This window comes from Medicago sativa, chromosome 7, assembly GCF_051527215.1.
Source record: "Medicago sativa cultivar Bolivia chromosome 7, Bolivia_mono, whole genome shotgun sequence".
Classification (NCBI taxonomy): Eukaryota; Viridiplantae; Streptophyta; class Magnoliopsida; order Fabales; family Fabaceae; genus Medicago; species Medicago sativa.
Genome location: NC_140755.1, coordinates 65,282,778 through 65,300,037, shown reverse-complemented (window position 1 = coordinate 65,300,037; position 17,260 = coordinate 65,282,778). Strand labels below are relative to the sequence as shown.

At 30.5% G+C, this 17,260-nt stretch overlaps 1 protein-coding gene and 1 long non-coding RNA gene across 2 annotated transcripts; one reads left to right on the top strand and one right to left on the bottom strand.

Moving 5' to 3' along the window:
• Nucleotides 1-8,010: 8,010 nt before the first annotated feature.
• On the top strand, nucleotides 8,011-8,766 carry LOC146907729 (uncharacterized). Its single transcript, XM_085729157.1, has 3 exons — nucleotides 8,011-8,160; nucleotides 8,267-8,524; nucleotides 8,596-8,766. Exons 1-3 carry the CDS (start codon nucleotides 8,011-8,013, stop codon nucleotides 8,764-8,766), a joined length of 579 nt encoding a protein of 192 aa, XP_085585283.1.
• A 3,347-nt stretch (nucleotides 8,767-12,113) lies between these two features.
• On the bottom strand, nucleotides 12,114-12,749 carry LOC146907728 (uncharacterized). The gene is made up of 2 exons (XR_015020297.1): nucleotides 12,562-12,749; nucleotides 12,114-12,451 (listed from the first exon to the last, which is right to left on the bottom strand). It is a non-coding gene; the product is annotated as an uncharacterized LOC146907728 (long non-coding RNA).
• Nucleotides 12,750-17,260: the final 4,511 nt, after the last annotated feature.

Below are 17,260 nucleotides of genomic sequence, written 5' to 3'. Positions count from 1 at the left end.
TTGATTTGTTATAACGTGAAAGTAACAAACATTTATATTTTTAGTTTTAATCCAAATCAAAATTTCATAAAAAAACACCGTTAATAATTTTCAAACGTTAGCGCAATAAAAAGAGCGGAAAGACGGGCACGTGAGTGCCCGTCTTTTCGCTAGTAATAATAATATAAACTTAATTTTAAGGCCAACAAAGATGAATTAAGATCCTCTCCATTTACTTAAAGCAAATGGATAATACCATTTGGTGAGAGATAGACACAAGCAAATGGATAATACCATTTGGTGAGAGATAGACACAAAAAAGTATATAGTGGGTCCTACGACTAAGTGGGTCCCACCACTATTAATTATTTATTTATTTTTTTAACTTCATTGTGTATTTATCTCTTCAAATGAAATCCTAATTCAACATAGATGGGTTAAGATCCACTTCATTTACTTAAAATAAATGGATAATGTCATTGGGTGAAAGATAGACACAAAAAAGTATATAGTGGGTCCCACCACTAAGTAGCGAGTATATTGGAGGAGTTAAGATAATCTTCAATTTGCAGAGATAAGGACACAAAAAAGTTTGAAAAAATGTACAAAATAATTAATGATGGTGGGATTACTTAGTGGTATGTCTATCTTTCTGCAAATTGCATACTCCATTTATTTTGTCAAATAGAGAGGATTCTTACTCGTTTTTAAGATGCAAATAATAGATAAAAATGTTTGTAAAAAAAAGATAAAAATGTTAAAAATATATGATTTATAATGACTTAAACATGAAATTTTGTAGCCAAAAAGAACATGATGTTAAATGTGTTATAACTCATTCATCAAATTTAATAACTTGTATGATTCATACGAATCATTCTATAATCGTGATGCTAGAAAGAAGAAGATAATTTTCATTTTCAAGATAGACCAAATATGGAAATTTAAATTGGCGAGACAAATCTAGAGAAATTTTTTTATAGCAAAATCCCCCAATAAATGAAAAAGAAGAAGAAAGAATCACATATTTGAGAACAAATCCCAAACTAATTTATACTAATAATATAATCTTTTTTTTAAGGACTAATAATATAAACTTAATCTTAGGACCAAGAAACAAAACTATATTGAAAAAGTGTTTGATTTAAAGAAAATAGAATAGAATATATGTAATTAGTTAAAGAATGTAAGATTCTTGCAAAACACAATGTATTTATGCCTTTTTAAGATATAAATAAATAGATACCAGTGTTAAACATAAGGAATGTTAAACATAACATTGTTATATACAAAATATCATAATATTTTGTTATATACGATGCAAAAGTTATGTTCGTTGTAGTTTTATGTTGTACAATGAAAAAAAACATGATATTTTTGCACTAAAAAATACATGACATTTTGCACCCAAAAACACCGCATATGATTCTTTTTTTTTTTTTTTTTTTTTGAAGGACGCATATGATTCTTATATCTCATCCTCTTATCATGCATGATTCTACAAAGAGGGAGAGAATTTCCATTCTCTAGATTGACAAAATTTGGAAGGCTCTGCCAACTGATCATAAGTGGCCTTGCATCTAAAAAGGCCATAAACGTGAATTTTAAATAAAAATTATAATAAAATATATTATTTAAATAAAAAAGATCTCTACTTTTTCCAATGAATTGTATTTAGAATTTGTTTTAGGTCTCATTAAGTATTAGGAGAATCCCAATAGAATCACACACAAAACACTTTTTTTATTCATGCTTTAAATTAATATTTTTTATTTCAACTATAGTACATGATGACAAGTTATCTTACGTTATTTTCATTATGTTTTTGAGTTATTTTATTAGACAAGTGAGTCATAAGAGAGGAGTTTTAGAAATGTTCATGGTTTAAAGGACATTTTGTAATATTTTCAATTGATTCATGTAATTATGTTTCTTTCCTAAACCAGACAATTTCATCGGTGTTTTGAGTATTTTATTGGGAAGTCATGTAATTTGGTGAGCAAGACACCTCGTAGAAGTTTTGGAAGACATGGAATGAAGATTATCAATGTTTAAGAAGACTTTAAAGACATTATAAGTTGGGGAAACATTTCAAGAACAACGAAAAAATGTAATTTATGTACGAAAACCTAGAGGAATGAAGAACATTTACCTTATTGCTTGTATGACCTTTAGGGTGATGAGAACCAACATGACACCTGGAGGGATTTTGTCCCACGAACTAACCACTTTGATATAATCCTTATTTCTTAACTGATAAATATATTTGCATTAAGTCCAACAAAGAGGTGGAGAGGATTCAAAAAATCGTAATCGTCGCTAATAATTTAAATCAACTCCCTTTTAATATTTGCGCACTCAAATCGAACTTGCAGAATCCCCCTAATTAACTTCTTTAATTAATAAATCTAGTTAATTGCCTCGTCGAAATGACAATCTTTGTGGAGACGATAATTACTACTTTACTACTTAGACGGTTTGGTGCACTTGCCAAATTTAGTCATTAGTACACCTATATGGCATATCAAAATATTTTATTCAAATGTACAATAATGGATATATTTGTAACAAATCAATATACATTGTATGTCTTTCTTGTCTTGTTACGATGTTTGATTGGTTCAAATTGTCATATTAGTTTCGATCTAGTGCAGATCCAATCAATGACTTTGGTGTCATCATTGTTACATATCCGAAGGCATGAGTATTCCAAGCACTTGAATATAGTCGTATATGCATGCTTATGTATGTTGTTTTATGCTATTATCATGAATGTTGTGAGTTTGTTCATAGATTCATCATTTTTGTTCTTAGCGAATTTGTATTGTATCGAGATAGTCTATCAATTTGAATGAATTTCGTTTATTTTTAGTAAAAAATAAATAAATAAAGATTAAGAAATTTCAGTAAAATAGGTTAAAAATTATGAAATAAAGAAGAACTGAAGTTAAGAATTTACAAACAATACACCTGAAAAACATGGTTGAAAATTGTCAAGAACAATCGCTAAAAGTTGAAATAAGTGTTACGAGCATTTATAAATTTCTTACAATCACTTGACAAAAAAAATCTTACAAAAAAAAAAAATTCTTATAATATTGAGACCAAGAGTGAAGATGAAAAAGTTTTTCAGAAAAATTTTTGGAGACTAAAAGTCGAAGAAATTTTCTTACAAATATTGATTGATATGATTTTCTTGGCTGTTTTTAGGTTTCTAGGAACGCATTTTGGGAAGGAAGTCAAAAATTAGTTAGAGAATGACCTCACCTAACCCCGACCATATGCTATGTGATCTTATCATTTTATCCATCCTATTGATAAATGAATTATATATCTTTTCTCTTCGTCGATACCAACTTAAAATGGTTTAGATTTGTTGCTGTATTAAGTCATTGAATAGGAAAAGAATGGAATGACAGTTGGAGAAGGAAAGCCATTTTGAGGAACTGAGGGGGACCCAAGTCTACATTTAGTATTTGAAAAAGGCACACTCATAAAAAGATAAACAAAGGATAATGTTGTTTACCATATATGATTTAGATCACAACTCTAAACAATTTTTATTTGAGCATATATACACAAATGACAAAAAGGTAAAAGAAAAAAGATTTAAATAATGTGACATGTTTTGTCAAAAAAAATAAAAATAATGTGACATGTAATTAAATGATAAGTACTTATATGTTTGTATTCTTTAAATTAACGAATTTTGTTAGTGGTTGTAATCATATAAGTATCTATCAAGTTTTTAAATCGGCCTTATACCAGGACCAATTTAAAAATGAGCTAGATTTAGCCTTTGTTTGGTTTGAGAGAAATAGAGAAGAGAGATAGAAAAGAGAAGTTGGAGATTTCTCTTGTTTGGCAAGAAGAGAAATTGAGAAGAGAGAAGAATAAATGGTGGGTCTCATACCTTTTTGTTTTCGAAAAATGCTATTCATAGCGAATATATTCACGTGAATCTGTCCCAAAGAGAAATTGGCATATTTGGGTTGCATCTCACTTCCGTGTTATCAACAATATCCCCATGTACTCCTTTGATTTCGTGAAGCCTTCGTGAGTAAATTTGTCGCTTTATATAGCAATTCTCTTTGTCTTCAAAAGAGAGAAGAAAGAGGGGAGAAGACAAAAAAAAGTCTAATATACCATTGGTTTTTTAATTAATCATAAATTATAATGTTGTCTTATCAATGATATTTTTGTCTTTTTAAAAATAGTAACATCTCTTTCTCTTCTATTTCTCTCTTCTTTCTCTTATACCAAACATTAAATCAAATCTTATCTATTTCTCATCTCTTTCTCTCTCCTCAAACTCTCTCTTGCTTATTTCTCTCTTTTCAACTTTTCTGTGTGTTTGCTTTGAGGTTCAAAATGAGTTACATTTAGTATGTCTATTTCGAGGTTTTCAAGCAATTAAACTCATGTTTACACTAAGAGCATCCACAATGGAGACACCCATTTTTGAGTTCTTAAATGGGTCTCACGCGTACACATCACTCATTTATAATTTTTTAATAGTAGTACCTAATAAGCACTCAATCCCTCCAACCCAGATCTCACACAAAGTTCTTAAATGATACCCACTAATCAACTATCAATAACTTTATATCACTACATTTTAATTTTTAATATTAAAAGAGTGCGGGTCCCGTTTAAAGTTGGGGGTCTTAAGTAAGACCCCAGATCTTATAAGACCCTGAAAAAGATTCTCCCCAATAGAGGTACCTAATAGATACCAGGTCTTAAATGTCTAAGACCCTCCCATTGGAGATGGTCTAAGGCTCTAATTAGTAACTTCGTTCTATTCATGCATTGAAAGAATATCCAATGCAATTCCAAACTTGTATTTAAAATAAATTTTAGGAGAGATTCGTTTACAAAAAGTAAAAGTTTAAAATTTGACGTTTTTGTTAATATTTTTTCAGTGTAAACTAGTATCTTCCACGCAGAACTGTAAAGACTAGTCCATCAAGCTTTGTGAGATTAGTTCATCGAATTTTAAAGATGTTGCATGCTTAAAGTTAAATTTGAACTCAAGACCTTAGTTAAACTAAAAGAGACTCAAGTCATATCATCTAAACACTCTTGATTCCTTTTTGTTCCCATAGGATCCTTTGGTTTTTTTTTCTTTAAAACCAGTAATACTATGAGAACTTTAAGTTGAACTTGTTTTGTTATCACGAGAGACATTTTTTTGTTTCTTCACATGTACCCCCTCAACTAATCAATCATGTTAGAGAGACGTTGAATATGAACATCTTTTCCTACTGGTAGAAGACTAATTACTTTCGGTTAACTCAATCACAGTTGGCATGAGAGATTTCTTGACAAATAGTCAATAATGTTGGACTATTTTATCTGAGATATTTTCGAAAAAAAAGTTTTTTTTGAAAGAATTTTCGAAAAAAGTTAACAGTACTATTAAAAAGTAATTTTCCCTCAAAAAAGTACTATTAAATAGTAATTTAATCTTTAGGTCTAAAGCAAAAGTTTTTATTTACCAATAAAATGGACCGCTTTTGGCTGTCATATCTACAGATATGCTGTTTAAGAAACAAAATTGAAAATGAACTCTAAAATCATTATTAAGGATTTAATTATTTGAAAAAAATAGTCACTGCGGAGACTAATCTTTCTAAAACTCGTGACCTTAATTAAGCTAGAAAAAACATGTGTCATTTCATCTAAACGTTTTTGAGTTCCTATTTTATTGTATATAAACACTATTGTTTAACTTTTTAATGAAATTTTTTGAGATTTTCTCTTTGTATTACTATATGCTACTAATCAGCCATTTTTATTGACAAGCTAATTAAGCATTTCTTTTCACCCTCTTTTCACCAATTGGTATCTTCATGGGTGAAATTATGTGTGTCTCGTCACTCTATATCGTATATGGAATTCATTTTTAAAATACTAAAATTCACAAGAATATTGGAAAGCGATTTTCGAAAATAGATCGTTAAAATGTGTTAGTGCATCCTTAAAAAAAATGTGTTAGTGCATTTCTCTCATCAAAATTATTGACATATTTTATGTTAAAATGTGAGAAATCAGACATTGATCATCTCATCTCACTTACAAGTTCAATATAAATTATCAACTGAGTTGCTCCCATAAGATTATGTTGAATTATTTAAATACAAGATAAGCATCACACACATATATGGGCCATTATAAGCAACAAATTGGGTTCCAAGCACACAAGATAGGTACTAATCAAGATATTATATTTAACAAGTTTTCAGAAAAGAGTGATAATATAGTGATTGATTAAAGTAGATAATCAGGATTAATGATGGGAAGTGGACCCCATTGGCATCACATTTGACACGATAAATTAAGTGGAAGATGGCAGAACAACGGTCCACATTAAAGGCTGAGTCTGTGAAGGCACCAATACATTCACTTCTCACTACCAAGGGTCATCCCTTAGTATACGTGCTTTGTCTATTTTCCACTTCCACGCACAAGGAGTGTCCCCAATCTTGTCTTGTCTAGACCAATGAGCTAATAATATTTGGGTGATTTACTATTACGTTTTTATATTTTGGCTTAATTCACTTTATAAAATTGTCCCTAAGGTCACTTTATAAACTTATTTAATGTTTTATCTCTATTCATTATGGAATTTGAGTGATTATTGACATCTTCAAATGAAGTATTTCTTGTGATTTGTCTCTTATTTTTGCATAATTTTGTTTCTTAAAAAAAAAAGGAATTTGGATTTTTTTTTCCAAAACATCATTAGCACATAGCATTGTATTGATAGACTATAATATTATATATATATATTAGTTTTTTTATTAGGTCTAACTACTTCTCCTTATCTTACTTACTAAAGCTTGTCTGGTCAAGCTAACCCTAACCCTAAAACTAACCTAGATTTTTCCCGCTCTTTATCAAGCATTTATGTGTAGGTTTGACCTCCTCACCCTTAATACACGCCATTATAACACGATTGCATATTTATTAATTTTAGTCTATAAAAATAACACACAATTGCATATTAATTGTCATCCCAAATTTGAAATGTGAATTAGGTACATTGAAAATAGTATAGCACACGATACCATTAAAACGAGAAAAAAAACACGAGCTAAGAAATTAGACCCGTGAATTACGTACAAAATTGTATAATGGAAATAAAATAACACACAATCAATTGTATATTTATTAGCTATAAAAACACACAGTTGAAAACTTTCATTTATAAGACGGTTGCATATTAATTTAATTTTTGAAATAGAATAACACACGATTGCATATTAATTGGCATCCCAAATTTGAAATGTGAATAAATAACACATAAAATTGATAATGGAAATAAAATAACACACAATCAATTGTATATTTATTAGCATTATAACACAATTTCTTTAGTATTAGAACCAATCAATTGTACATTAAGTAGTATTAAAACCACACGGTTGAAAATTTCTTTAGGAAAAAAAGGCCACAAGATTGCAAAATAAAAAAAAACAGCACCGTGTTCAAATTAAATTTAAGAGCAAGTAATTTTTCATAATGGTTAACGTTAAAAATAAATATACCGCCGTAAGAATTATTGGCTTCGCACTGTAACACAATTTTCTTTTTTTTTTCGATGGGACCATGATTTAAATGGAATTACCGTTTAACTCAACGTATTTAATCCTAACATAATTCTTGAGGAAATTTCCAACGTACCTAATTTTTCATTAATTTATCGTTTGAAATAATTCTCCCACCATAAGAGATATTTTGTAAGCCACTATAACACATTTTCATTGTGTGCATCGAAATCTGTTTCCTGAAATAACACACTCCACATTCCCCTTCCGATGCGCCACTGATGCTGCCACCTTCAATTTTCATTGATTATGCAAAGTCAACATTACAAATTCAGGAAACCTGTATTTATTGGCTGCTCCTCATTTTTACGTGATTGTTGTGGCTGATTTCCTATAAGTAATAACTTCTGTTTCTGAATTCTCAATTGCAACATTCCATAGATTAAAAAATAGTATATTGCTTTTGTCTGCTGCAGCTATGGCCAACGCTTACACAAACCTTTTGGTTGTAACTGGTGGGAAAAGAGATCTCAAGATGAAAGTGTGCGTCGCTCATGTATGGTGTATACCTTCTAAGAAAGATCCTAACGACATCACTTTCATGAACATCCTCTTGGTTGATGACAAGGTTGGTTTTGTGTCTCCTTACAAGTGTTATGAAACCGCTCCTGAATTGTTGCGATAAGCATTTTTGCTAACTGTGCTTTAATTTGTTTTTTTTTTGTTTTTTCTAGGGTGGTCGGATGCAGGAAACTGTACGAAGAAATTTGGTGTCCAAATTCCAGAAAATGGTGACAGAAGGATGTGCATACGTTCTTGACAGTGCTGTTGTTGGTTTCAATGATGGCCCTTTTAAGCTTATAAGTCATAAGCACAAGTTGACTATGATGGGTCACTCAAAATTCACCAAAATCAACACTCCGGAAATTCCGATGAATGTGTTTGAGTTCATGACACTCAAGGACGTATTGAGTTGCACAAAGGAGGAGAAGGTTATTGGTAGGGATTTTTTATTTTAATTAAATTATAAAACATTGTTATATTTCTACCTATTTCTTGTCAGCGTCAAATTTTCAGGGTTACTTCAAGAGAAGGTTTGAAGATATTAATATATGATGATGATGGTGAAGACACTGATGTAACTTCTAATGTAGTTTATCACGAAGTTTTTCGCAATGTATCCGAAATTATGTACTTGGAAGGATTGACTGAAATTAATATTCTTCATTGTTAACTATTTATGCCTGACAATTTTCCCTAGGTTGTGTACTTTCTATTATTTAACAGAATTAAAGTTCTACTATTCCTATGATTCATGGCTTGGAATGTATCATAAATTTTGTACTCTTTGTGTTTTACGGCTTATTGTTAAATTTATTATGACTTATTCTACATGAAAATAAGACCCGTGCGTCAGCACGGGTCATGGTTCTAGTAAAGTCATTAAGAACAAGATATATTTAATATGCATAAATCAAATTGCATTAATAAAAGGAAAATCAGATCACGTGTTTCTAACGATTTAAAAGATATTCATCTTGAAATCCTAATGTAAAAGTGTTTAGTTATTCATGGTAAATGAATACATCAACAAAGCAAAAATAAAAATGAACATAATATAAACAAGATAAAGGGGGGTTGAAAAAGAGTCATTTTGCTTGCTTTGATCGTACCTCTAAGTCTCTAAGCTGTCAGATCGCACCTCTAAGTCTCAAAGCTGTCAGGATTCCAAATGAATAATTCTTGGTAAAAATGGCTTTTAAATCGGTCGTTTTCATAATGCTGATGTGTGGGGCGCATGGACTTTTTCCCGGGGCACATGGCCCGAATACAGTAAAAGTTGTTTTTTTCCTACACACGGGGTGCATGGATCTGAGACATATATCCTTCAGCGTGCATGGGGTGAACAAACCAGAGGCTATTTCCCTTTCTTTTCTTTTTTTTTCTCCATTTTTCATGCGCTTTTCATCCTTGATATGAACTTGGGACATATATTCTCCAAGTTGTTTGAACTTCAATAACTTCATTGCACTTGATATTCTTGCTTCCATAATTTCAATGAGATGTACTAGTTAACTTAGTTCCATATGATTCATGCACAAAAAGACTCAACATTTATAGAGTGGTCTGGGTATGGAAGAAAGAGAAGTACAATAACTTAAAACAATACATTACAAATCTTTTTTCTAAACCATGAGTTACTTACTCTAAAACCTATAGAAAATCCTAAAATGAGCAGTAAAAGACTGGATAAAACACTAAAATAATCATATTATGAGGGTCTATGCCTTTTTTGTGGATAATAAAAAAAAATTAAAAAAAAATGCTTAAAATGAGAATCTATTTTGAATAGTGTCTCATAAAAATCATTTTTAAGAGATATTTTTTGTGGATAATCCAAAAGGAGTAAAAAACACGTTAAAACATGCTCAAACAATGAGTTGTTTGGATTCAACAATTGCTCTTTAGCAGCTAATGTTTGCTCTCGATTGGATCGTAACTTCCGATTGACTATTTTTATGTGTAAAATTTGATCGGGTAATAACTCCTGACCTACTATTTTTCGCAAGATACGCAATTTTTAAGGTGTTTGAAAAACAATTGCCGTTGAATTTTAGTATAAGGGCCCAATATCCGAAAGCCCAATGTATCAAGTTGTGTGAGTATATTGGCGATAATTTAGGTTTCAATCTTCTTCTTCTTCTTCTTTTTTTTTTTTTTTGTTCTTGAACTAATTTAGGATTCAATCATTCACCTAACAAAGCCTCTTATTTTCAGGGGGAAATAAAATAAAAATAAGCCTCTTTTCTTTGGAAATAGATTTCATCCGGTTAACGGTGACTACATGGTAACCTCAATGTTAGGAAACATGACATTTATGAAAAGAAGAGAGAAAAATTTAAATCTCTACTATATTGATCAATGTAAACTAGAACAAAATGATGAAAAAGTACTCTCACTGTCTTACATGAGGTGATTACATGTTGCATATGGACACCAAATAATAACAAGCTACTCACTAAGTAATAATATTTGTAATACTCAGTCCATAAAAAATTTAAGATCAAGATATTGAAATTTTGTTTTTAGTTTAAACCATTTGATCTTTTACCAATGTCCCTAATTTGCTTGACTATATAAATATAAGATTATGTGACCGTAAGGAGTCCTTTTTCTTCATCCCATCAATAGAGGACTCATGATGTATGTTGTTAGTTTCAAACAACTTGGAATAGGCAACTTCACTTGTTGGGCTCAATCGCATAGGTTTTCTATGAACATGGCTCTCTCAAATAATGTAATACTTCCTCCCGTCCTAAATACGGCTATAACTTCGTTTTTTCTTTTTTTTCGATAAAACCATTACTCGTTTTAGTTTGTAATACTTGCGATTGTTGAACTTTTAAACATTGAATTGTGATCGTTGTGGCTGATGAACTTCAAGTATTGAAGTTGAAAACTTTAATAGGTCATGTAAACAAGTGTTTCGGAGACACTCTTCAAGGATTTTAAAAAGTTAAATATTGCAAATTCTAATGCATATTAAAGGTCTTTAAAGAGTGTTCTTAGGACACTCGTTAACATTTTTCAACTTTTATTCAATTATCAATGAAGATCATGTGCAAGATGCTAACTCTATTGTAAGAGTTTAGTTTTTAAACTCAAGGTCCTGAGTTGAAATCCCTTTGGAATGGTTCTAAAATGTGTCCTGAGTTGGAATCCCTTTGGAATGGTTCTAAAATGTGTGTGATGTTTCTAAAATATAGTAATAAAAAAAATCTCGTGCAAGTTAGATAGCAAAGGCGTGAAATTTTGTTGTGTTTAATGGTAGTGCTAAATGGATTTGGATCTCAACCAAAAAGTTAGCTTAGAGGGCAAAAGTATCCAAACATATTTATACATCCAACAACCCAAATATTTGAACAGCAATGTGAGACTCCAATACATACTCTCACATTTAGTTTGGGTCGTAGGTCTAATTCACGTATTGCAATAGGGTTTTTAAACACATTTGTACACCCGACAACTTGAATAGTGTGAAATTCCATTTCAACTTCAATACTCATCCTCACGCCTAGCGTGTGTCATAGGTCTAATTCTCGCACAACAACCCAACAACTTGAACAGTGTGTGATTCCATTACAACTTCAATACTCATCCTCACGTCTAACTTAGGTCTTAGGTCTAATTCTTGCATTGCAATCATTAATTCGAGTTCGATATTATGTTAAATGGATTTAAATATCATCCCAAAAGTTAAAATATGCTTCATAATTATACCATGAATTGTGTAACAATTCATGGTGTCACCATAATTTTGTAAATCAAAGTGATTCTAGACAAGCACTAAGATTCACACTTCATAATTGTACAAATTCAACAAACCCAAAACAAAATAAAATTACACACATAGCATCTTTTGAGCTAAAACCGGATATCCATCCCTTATCCTTCTAAACTCTTTAGTCAACTTTAGTTGAAGGTCATAATTTTCCCTTATCATCAATGAAAAATCATTAATAGAGTACAACAATTTATTTGAGATCTAGCTTTGAACTAGAACAAGTTGCAATAGACATGTGGTGATCATTATATACTCATTTATTATACCCATTGACTTGTTTCAAACCAAAAAACTATGGACACATATAAAGTTTTTTACAAATACACTCTGTTCCCATTAGCACTAGCAGACACAAACTTCATATTTATAATTATAAAATTGATATTTCTCTAAACTTGATATATAGGCACAGAAAATGAAAGACCAGAAAAATCACAAAAAAATAACTAGTGTGATTTCCAAGGTGAACACTTTAAGTTATTACAAGATTGTGTCCAAGTACTAGTGCAAGTACCTCCAATTCCATCACAACATTTGCAAACAACTCCAAGTGTTGCAAAAATCTTTGAGTACCCTGAAAATACATAACAAAATAAAAATAAAAATAAAAAATTAGATCTAGTGGAAGAGAGGAACAAAAATTGTAAAACTAATATTCTAAATATTATTATTATAGTTAATTACCTTGGTTTGAAATTAAGGAAAGTGTCCTTGCTTCTATAAGTGATGGTTTATTAGAAACTGAAACAAGCATGATGATTAGTAATATAAAGACATGAGGCTTGTTTGGACTCATATTTGATACTAATTTGACCTAAATCTCTTATTTTTTGATGAGCTTATGAAACCTCAAAGTTAGAGGTTCAAGAGCTATGGAGCACTGATGAGTTGGGAGATATATAAAAAGGATAGGAAACTTGTAGGATGGGGGATGCTGCTTGGAAAGTATGTAGCCACATGATTGATGTTTTTATATTATTAATTAGAAAAATAACGGTGAGAGTGACATGCATATAGTTTTGTAATAATGTTTTATTATTGTGTGTGTCTAGAAGGAAATTTTTGGCTTATTCATTAACTTTATCTTTTTTGGGGATAAATTTATTTACTTCCTATGGTCTTTAGCATCATAAGATAATTTTAATATTTTTGTCTTTTTTTCTTACCAACACACGTTGGCTCAGTTGGTAAGGAACGGGTCACTTCCTTGCAGAAGGTTGTGTGTTCGATTTCCTCTACCGATGTGAGGACAGTGTTGATGGGTGATCTTTAAGTACCTCTATAAGTGTCCTTTGGGCTCAGAGACGTGCCCTGACCCTGGTGGTGACCGGAGCCGAACTCATCTAAACTTTCTGTAAAAAAAAATAAATAACGTTTTTGTCTTTTGTCTTGTCTTGTTTATATGGGAAGGTAAGGTTATAACTTTTTAAACGTTATATGTCTTTGCATTTAATTTGAGACTTTAACTCGCATTTGATCTTGTCAAAAAAAAAAAACAAACTCACATTTGATTTTTTGTTGAACCGACTTACATTTGATATAACAACAAATTAATTGATATATACCAAACGTCATTTCTACTTCTTTTTTTTTTTTGGTACAACGTCATTTCTACTTTATTATATTGATACTTAAAAAATTCAAAAAAATACCTTCGTGATCAAATATGAATTGATAACTCCCGTACAACATTTTATTTTATATTGTGAGTGCATAGTTTGGAAATCCTATATAGTGATTATTACACTTGTTTACATTTAAACAAAATTTGTTTGCATCTTTTTGTTGATTAAAAATGATGTGATTTTCTGATTTAATCAAAACACGACATACTTTCTATAATTTTCACCGTAGTTATTAGATTTATTTATAATACTTGTTCAATGTTGATCCAATTATTTTTAATTGTAAATGAAACCTAAAGCAATTTTTTTTTTTGGACTAGAAATATATGATATTAATTCATCTAAATTGATAGAGTACATCGATACAATGCAAATTCGTTAAAACAAAAAGAATGATCTGCAAACAAACTCACAACATCTATGTTAATAGAATAAAACGACAAAGTACAAAAGCCTGCACATATTACTATATTCAAGTATTCGGAATACTCATGTCTCCGGATCTACAATGTTAATGATGCCAAAGTCATTGATTGGATCTGCATTGGATTGAAGTTGGTCTGACAATCTGAATCAAACAAATATATGAACGGAACAAGAAAAACAAACAACGTCGCAAAAAGACGATGAAAAAAACAATGTAGCACTAAGACAACGAAATCGCGAAAGAAAAAATGAAATAAATGTGAAAATCACTTATTTCAATAAAAGGGAAAAAAAAACGAGTTAGGGTGGTAATTTTGAATCAAAAATTGATCTTAAATCACCTCTTTTTGATTGATGAATGAGAAGAAACTAAGTTTTAGTGACGACTCACAAGATAGAAGGGGAAGAGAGAGAGAGAGAGAGAGAGAGAGAGAGAGAGAGAGAGAGAGAGAGAGAGAGAGAGAGAGAGAGAGAGAGAGAGAGAGAGAGAGGGGTAGGTGCGCTAGAATAATTATTAGTGGTTCTAAAGAGATACAAAGACCGGGGGACATAAAACATGACTCATGTACAACTTAAAAGGGGATACGTCGATAAAAACAGACTTAGTGGATCAACTCTAATCTATCATAACAGAGATCCATTAGTCACAGACGCAACCCAACGAACTCACGTACAGGCGCGAAACCACAAAAAATATGAGAAGTAAACATTTGCCAATAACATTTAGAGTATAAAAACGGCGAATAGATCGACCGCTAACACGATATCAAAATCAAGGTGTCAACAGATCCAAGACGACTTGAAGCATGCAGATCTCAACAAATTTCTTTTAAAAAATCTAATTAAATTTAAGTTTTTTTAAATAAAGCAAATTGCATTTCTTTTTTCTATTTTTTGGTACAAAGCAAATCGTATTTATAGTGATTGTTAAAAAAACAAATCGTATTTCTAGAGTTTCTCTTTATTTGGATTGGGTGGGACTTGTACGTTAGAAATGGAACGATCCAAGAAGAGAGGTTTATATAACAGATTTAAATGTATTCTTTCCTAAAAAAATGAAATAAATGTCTTCTCTAAACATAAAATACACGACGCAACATATAATTAATCTTTGATACTTATAAATATTTCAATTTTTCGTTTTAATCTCTTTAAAATAAACTTATATGTAGAATTCACCTTACTTTTGGCAATAAAAAGTTCATATTTAATTTATGTTTTCTTAAAAATAATTATATATTTTTTTGGAGTGATTTTTACAATATTTCATACATTTCTACATAATTTCATTTAAAAATACAAAATTTACTTAAAAATAGAGACCAAAAGTAGTGATTGAAAATTTTATAGAGACTAAAAGTTGAAGGAAATTTGTACCAAAAAAAAAAAATTGAAGAATTTTTTTAAAGAAACTAAAACAAAATGTGATATATTTATAGGAACGAAAAACATATTTAACCATTAATTTTTTTATATAATAAACCCAACATATAATTCTTGTAAAATAAAAAACCCAGCATATAATTATGTAATAAAAAATTGTCGAAAAAATAATAGTAATAAATTGATTTTTTTTTTAATACAGAAAATGTTATATATTTAGCATTATATCGAGAGTATATAGATCTAATAGTTTCCCTCAAAAAAAATATAGATCTAATAGTTGACGTCCTTGTCATTGTACTCTGTAACTTCTCTTCCTAGTCATCAAACCAACATTACATTGTTTTAAAAATACAATGTTTAATTCTCTTTTTAAACGGTCAATCTTAGTATTATCGGTGAGCTTAACTCAGTGTGATAAAGACAATGTATAATATATGCAAGGTTCGGGGTTTAAACCCCGACCACCACAAAAAAAAAGTTGAAAATCGAACTCGAGATGACTCCACTTTCTACCTTTTACACCTCAGTCACCAAATCAGCCTTATGCGGAGTTTTAAAAAATATAGATTGTAAACAAAGTTTTTTCATTCTATGTTTTCATTAGGGGATTCCATATTATTGTTACCAATCTTTGGTCCTACTCTACAAAATATATTAATGGAGTATCAATCAAGAAATACATTGAACCTCTCTCTTCTCATTTCACATTCCTTTGCCTTCTTAATTAAGAATATTTTAATAGACATACGAAAGAGAACAAAGTATCTAAGTTGCTGTAAAGAAAAGACAAGGGGACACACGTTTTCTTACTTCGTTACGTCTCTTATGGGCTCATGAACAAGACATCGTTTACCACTTCGCTAACGTTTTTTTTGGTTTTATTCAAGTCCACATTTAAGTCAAGATTTTTCTTTAATGGGCAAAAGAAAATAGAAACATGATTGATAATAAGCTTGCTTTTGTCCCTCTCAATGTTGAATATTTGTTCTTGTTTTCCAATTTTCACTTTATACCTTTGCAAGACCATTTCAAACATATCGATTTTTGTTGTTGTGTGAATGAAGCATCTTGTATGCGCAATTGTATAAATTAATTTTTTTTTTGTCGGGATCGTAATGAGTGGTAACACTCCCTCTTGAGAGTTTAACATACTCTCAAGCGTGTAACGTGCTATTGCATTCGTAAAGCTGAATTTGAATTAGACTAAAAGATGTCTCTTACCATCGCATACAAGTTTCTTTGGTAAACATAATCTAATTAACTAACCATTTTGTTTGTTGTTTAAATTATGTTTATTTAACTATAATATTATAAGCAGTGTAAATTAATAAATGTGGATGCAACAAATTGAAAACCAGGACAACACCTGTGGACTTGCAACCAAATTACCAGTTGTTATACAACTAGTCATTTTTCTTTATCAAAGAAACACGTTAAAAAAAATGGATACATGAGAAGGAAAAAAAATGGGGAATTAGTCACTTTAGTCCCTGAATGGGAGAGGATTCGTCACTTTAGTCCCTGAATGAAGAGAAATTGCAAAACAGTCCCTGCATGGTCAATTTCAGGGACTAAAGTGACTAACGGAGTCTACATTCAAGGACTAAATTGACTAACGAAGTTTGCATTCAGGGACTAAATTGACTAACAAAGTCTACATTCAGGGACTATTTTGCAATTTATCTGCATTCAGGGACTAACGTGACGAATCCCTTCTGATTCAGGGACTAAAGTGACTAATTCCCAAAAAAAAATACTAAAATTATACATAAAATTTGTATGTCGAATACTTACAATTTTTATTTTTGTGAAAAAAGATGCCACACATTAACACAAAATACAATAAATTCACAATTAGTAACATCAACTTTTTTTTGGCCCAAGTAACATCAACTTTTGAACCTAACTTATTCATAAAAAAAACTTTTGAAACTAACTAAGAAATT